Source organism: Pterocles gutturalis, unplaced genomic scaffold, assembly GCF_000699245.1.
Source record: "Pterocles gutturalis isolate BGI_N339 unplaced genomic scaffold, ASM69924v1 scaffold23323, whole genome shotgun sequence".
Lineage (NCBI taxonomy): Eukaryota > Metazoa > Chordata > Aves > Pterocliformes > Pteroclidae > Pterocles > Pterocles gutturalis.
In genome coordinates, this window is record NW_010121084.1 from 1 (window position 1) to 512 (window position 512).

At 64.6% G+C, this 512-nt stretch overlaps 1 protein-coding gene across 1 annotated transcript in view; it reads right to left on the minus strand.

The window, feature by feature from the left end:
* Positions 1–369: 369 nt before the first annotated feature.
* LOC104464435 (activated CDC42 kinase 1-like) overlaps positions 370–512 on the minus strand; it is a gene marked incomplete at both ends in the record, with an annotated part of 1,022 nt that continues 879 nt past the window's right edge. Inside the window, one exon of the mRNA XM_010077134.1 lies at positions 370–512. This exon is cut by the window's right edge and continues 11 nt beyond it. Coding sequence (XP_010075436.1) covers positions 370–512 — 143 coding nt within the window.

The window sequence follows — 512 nt, forward strand, 5'->3', positions numbered from 1 at the left end:
GGGACGCAGCCCCCCATCACATCCATCCCCCCAAGCTTTGGGGCCAGGCCCAGCCCCACACCGGGCAGGGGAGCCCCAAAAACAGGCAAAAACATCACCACTCCCAGCCCCTCCCCAGCCACAATGTCCCTGGGGTGGGCAAGGGCACCAGGAGCACCTGGATGCTCCTTGGGGACAAGGTAGCAGCCAGGGGTCCTCCTGCTGTGACCATGTCACCATCTACCACCCCCCAGCAACATGGATGCCTGGCCCAAGCCCCCCAACATCACCTCCCCCTTCAGCAATACCCTTAACCCTGCCCATACCTGGGCAGAGCTGGCAGGAAGGGGGCACTGGGGACCCTGTCCCTGTCACCATCCGCTCACCCACCTCCACCAAGAAGTCCCGCAGGGCCACGAAGGTGGGTCGGTCCTCAGGCTTGTGTGCCCAGCACTGCAGCATGACGTTGTAGATGTCCTGGGGACAGTCCTCGGGCCGTGGCAGCCGCGCCCCCCCCTTCTCCTTCTTTTGCC